Genomic DNA, 5000 nt, shown 5'->3' on the forward strand with positions numbered 1-5000 from the left:
ATATAAACAGATATAAGTGTATGTACATCTATATCTACATATATATGTGAATACGTATATAAACATAATCATACATGTATACATACACACAGACACACACACACACACACACACACACACACACACACACACACACACACACACACATATATATATATATATATATATATATATATATATATATATATATACTTTCATACACCTGTTTGTGTGCGCAAATCTAACAACGAAGGAGATGAAAATGGAATATGCCGAACATTCCGCATAATCGTGCATTTTCTTCTTCTTCATTTTATCATTTCATTGAGTTTATTCAGTTTGAATCCTTGTACGTGTTTGTGTGTATTTGGAGGAGAGAGGTTGTGTGGGTAGAGGGGGGGGGGGGGGGGGGCTTGCTCTCTTCGTTAGTACTGAATGTAAGGCTGTGAGAGAGGTTATGAAGGCAATGGAATGTTAATGTATCACATTTATTGATGAAAATAAATAATCGCTGACATAAGATGTATTAGGCGTAGGCTGGGGTTGGCTTGTAGGCAGGGGCAGGTTCGTAAGCGGGAGCAGGCTTGTAGGCAGGGGCAGGTTCGTAAGCGGGAGCAGGCTTGTAGGCAGGGGCAGGCTTGTAGGTAGGGGCAGGTTCGTAAGCGGGAGCAGGCTTGTAAGCAGGAGTAGGCTTGTAGGCAGGGGCGGGCTTGTAGGCAGGGGCAGGCTTGTAGGTAGGAGCAGGTTTGTACTCGGAGTGCTGGGCCTCACCCTCGTAGCTGACCTCAGCCACGTAGCCAGAGTCGCCGTTAACAGTGTAGGTCACCTTCTGCAGACGACCGTCGGGAAGGAGGACGTAGTAGGAACCTTGGGTGTTGTACCCATCACGAGCTTCCTGGTGGCCGAAGTCGTTGCCGGAGTAGTCGTCCTTTACAGCATAGTTGAAGTCGTACTTGCCAGGTTCCTAAAGAAAATTCTGAATTAGATGTACATATCATAAACGAATTCCCCCAAGTTTAGCTGTAGAAATGAACAAACTGAAACATCTGCTTATTAGTACGAACTGAAACTAACCTCATATGTGGGTTCCGGGGTATAGCCATACGTGGGCTGTGAGGGAGTAGCTACAGCGACAGCCACAAGGGCCAACACGACGGCGGTCTAGAAAAGAAAGTTAGTGTTAATTTCTAATGATTCATATATATATATATATATATATATATATATATATATATATATATATATATATATATATATATATATATATACACACAAATCCTAACTGAATCCAATCATACGTTATTTGATACCAATATTTTTGTCCAGAGTAGTTCTAGGTCACAAATCACCTTTGAGATCATTGTGAGAAGTCAGAACGTATGTGATAATACAGCTGCTGTGTCTGAGCTTTATATAGTTGCCAACGTATGGGTGGGGCTGTGATTGGACGACAGAGAAAGGGAATCTATGGTCACTCTGGTGACCTTGATCTTGAACCTAAACTGAAAGGAAAAAATAAGTGGCTCATATAGATCTGTGGCCACACTGTCAGTATTTTTCCTTGGAATGTAAAAATAATGATAACTGATCATACACAGAGAAGAATATTCTGAAATGTACTGTAACCATCATTATTCCTTATCGGCATTGCTTATATTGTCATCAATATTACTATTATTGTTTTATTCCCTCATACCATACACATGTCTATACAGAATAAGGATGATCGAGCCTTTGACTTAGAAATGAACACCGTACTTTTATTATAGAAACATATGCACTTGAAAGTAGACCATTAAGTTCTCCACAAACTAACTCGAACCGTGTTCCTTCCTATGGAAAAAAAGTCCTTTCCTGAGACGATCAAAAGACGCTTCATGTGTTTATAGAAAAGATATTGGCAAGATGATAAGTTGTCTTCTACGAGACTACCTCCCGAAGGTGAAGATCCCCTAGATAGCTTAACTTCGGACCGTTTTCTAAGATGGAGAGAAATGCGGCGAGATAACTCATGATGAACGCAAATGAGTCTTTCGGGAAAGATTTCCAGCAGGAGGACCAGTCTGTTGGCGGACAGAGGGTTTCTTTCGAAAGGGGTTAATGGTTGAGCAGTCCAACTAGTACGGTTTTCATTTCAAATATGTTTTATATAGTATATATATATATATATATATATATATATATGTATATATATATATATATATATATATATATATATACATATATATATATATATATATATATATATATATATATATATATATATATATATATATATATGTACATATATATACATATATATGTATTTATATACAAATATAAGTACAGTGTATATAGATAGATAGATAGATAGATAGATAGATAGATAGATAGATAGATAGATAGATAGATAGATAGATAGATAGATAGATAGATAGATAGATAGATAGATAGATAGATATAGATAGATAGATATGTACACAACAAATACATTTATATGTGTCTATACAGATACAGAGAGAAAATTATAAATGTTTATATATGTGTGTGTGTGCGTGTTTCTCTCTCTCTCTCTCTGCACAAACACACATAAGTAAATGAATATATCTAAATATATATATGTTTGTGTGCGTGTGTGTTTATAAATATAATACTCAGATATATGTCCGTGTTTATACACACACTTATATACACAAACACACACACACATACTTACACACGCAAACACCTACACACACATACATATACATGGATATATATATATATATATATATATATATATATATATATATATATATATATATGTATACATACATATATATATATATATATATATATATATATATATATATATATATATATATATATATATATATATATATATATATATATATATGTGTGTGTGTGTGTGTGTGTGTGTGTGTGTGTGTGTGTGTGTGTGTGTGTACATATACTGATATATACATACTGATATATATATATATCTATATATATATATATATATATATATATATATATGTATATATTTATAGATGTATATATATATCTATCTATATATATATATATATATATATATATATATGTATATGTATTTTATATATATATATATATATATATATATATATATATATATATATATATATATATATATATATATATATATATATATATACTTATATATGTGTGTGTGTGTGTGTGTGTGTGTGTGTGTGTGTGTGTGTGTGCATATAAAAATGTGCATAACTCACACACAAACACACACACAAGCTTATATATATATATATATATATATATATATATATATATATATATATATATATATATATATATATATATATATATATATATATTTATATATATACATACACACACACGTTTGTGGAAATCATGTTGAACAGATTGCAAAGGGAACGACGAAGGGAAGTGCAAGAAAACACACGAATATGCCGAAGGCCTTTTCACTATTGCTTCGTCAGGGCATATGTCCTGACGAAGCAATAGTGAAAAGGCCTTCGGCATATTCGTGTGTTTTCTTGCACTTCCCTTCGTCGTTCCCTTTGCACACACACGTTTGTGTGTGTGTGATTGTGTGTGCGTTATACACATCTTTTTTATGTATATACATACATACATATATATATATATATATATATATATATATATATATATATATATATATATATATATATATATATATTTATATGTATATATATGCATATGTATATATATATATATGTATATATATATATATATATATATATATATGTATATATATATATATATATATATATATATATATATATATATATATGTATTTATATATATGTATATGTATATACATGCATATGATTGTGTATACAAGTATGTGCTTACACAGATACTTACAAAGATATATATATATATATATATATATATATATATATATATATATATATATATATATATATATATATATATATATATATATATATATATATATATATATATATATATATATATATATATATATATATATATATATATATATATATATATATATATATATATATGTTAACATATGTAATATATATAAACACATGTATACACACACACGCACACACATTACACTTTCGCACTCACACACGCACTCACACACACATACACCCACACACGCATTTACACTCTCTGTAAATATATGTACATGTACATTTTCATATAATTGTGCATGCTATATATATAATTTCATACGCGTGTTTGTTTCAGTGGATATAACAACGAAGTGGATAATATTGGATATACCGAACCTTCCGCATAATCATGTTTTCTTGGTCTTCCTTAAATTGGTTCAGTAAGTCCATTTAGTATAACTCCTTTTTACGTGTGTGTGTGTGTGGAGTACAGAGCTAGAAAGGGGGGGGGGGGATTTGCTCTCTTCGTTGGTACTGAATATAAAGGCTGTGAGAGAGGTTATGAAGACGATGGAATATTAATATATCACATTTATTGATGAAAATAAATAATCGCTGAAATAAGATGTATTAGGCGTAGGCTGGGGTTGGCTTGTAGGCAGGGGCAGGCTTGTAGGCAGGAGCAGGTTCGTAAGCGGGAGCAGGCTTGTAGGCAGGGGCAGGTTCGTAAGCGGGAGCAGGCTTGTAGGCAGGAGCAGGCTTGTAGGCAGGGGCAGGTTCGTAAGCGGGAGCAGGCTTGTAAGCAGGAGTAGGCTTGTAGGCAGGGGCAGGTTCGTAAGCGGGAGCAGGCTTGTAGGCAGGAGCAGGTTCGTAAGCGGGAGCAGGCTTGTAAGCAGGAGTAGGCTTGTAGGCAGGGGCAGGCTTGTAGGTAGGAGCAGGTTTGTACTCGGAGTGCTGGGCCTCACCCTCGTAGCTGACCTCAGCCACGTAGCCAGAGTCGCCGTTAACAGTGTAGGTCACTTTCTGCAGACGACCGTCGGGAAGGAGGACGTAGTAGGAACCTTGGGTGTTGTACCCATCACGAGCTTCCTGGTGGCCGAAGTCGTTGCCGGAGTAGTCGTCCTTTACAGCGTAGTTGAAGTCGTACTTGGCAGG

The 5000-nt window shown here is 34.0% G+C and overlaps 2 protein-coding genes across 2 annotated transcripts in view; both read right to left on the reverse strand.

Moving 5' to 3' along the window:
* Positions 1–470: 470 nt before the first annotated feature.
* LOC113807812 (cuticle protein 7-like) lies at positions 471–1386 on the reverse strand. Its single transcript, XM_070119439.1, has 3 exons — positions 1329–1386; positions 1054–1140; positions 471–943 (listed from the first exon to the last, which is right to left on the reverse strand). The coding sequence occupies exons 1-3, from the start codon at positions 1338–1340 to the stop codon at positions 506–508; spliced, it is 537 nt and encodes a 178-aa protein (XP_069975540.1). The 5' UTR covers positions 1341–1386; the 3' UTR covers positions 471–505.
* A 3089-nt stretch (positions 1387–4475) lies between these two features.
* The window catches only part of LOC113807814 (cuticle protein 7-like), a 930-nt gene continuing 405 nt past the window's right edge, over positions 4476–5000 (reverse strand). Inside the window, exon 3 of the mRNA XM_070121278.1 lies at positions 4476–5000. This exon is cut by the window's right edge and continues 3 nt beyond it. Coding sequence (XP_069977379.1) covers positions 4476–5000 — 525 coding nt within the window.

The sequence above is a fragment of the Penaeus vannamei genome, chromosome 4, assembly GCF_042767895.1.
Source record: "Penaeus vannamei isolate JL-2024 chromosome 4, ASM4276789v1, whole genome shotgun sequence".
Classification (NCBI taxonomy): domain Eukaryota; kingdom Metazoa; phylum Arthropoda; class Malacostraca; order Decapoda; family Penaeidae; genus Penaeus; species Penaeus vannamei.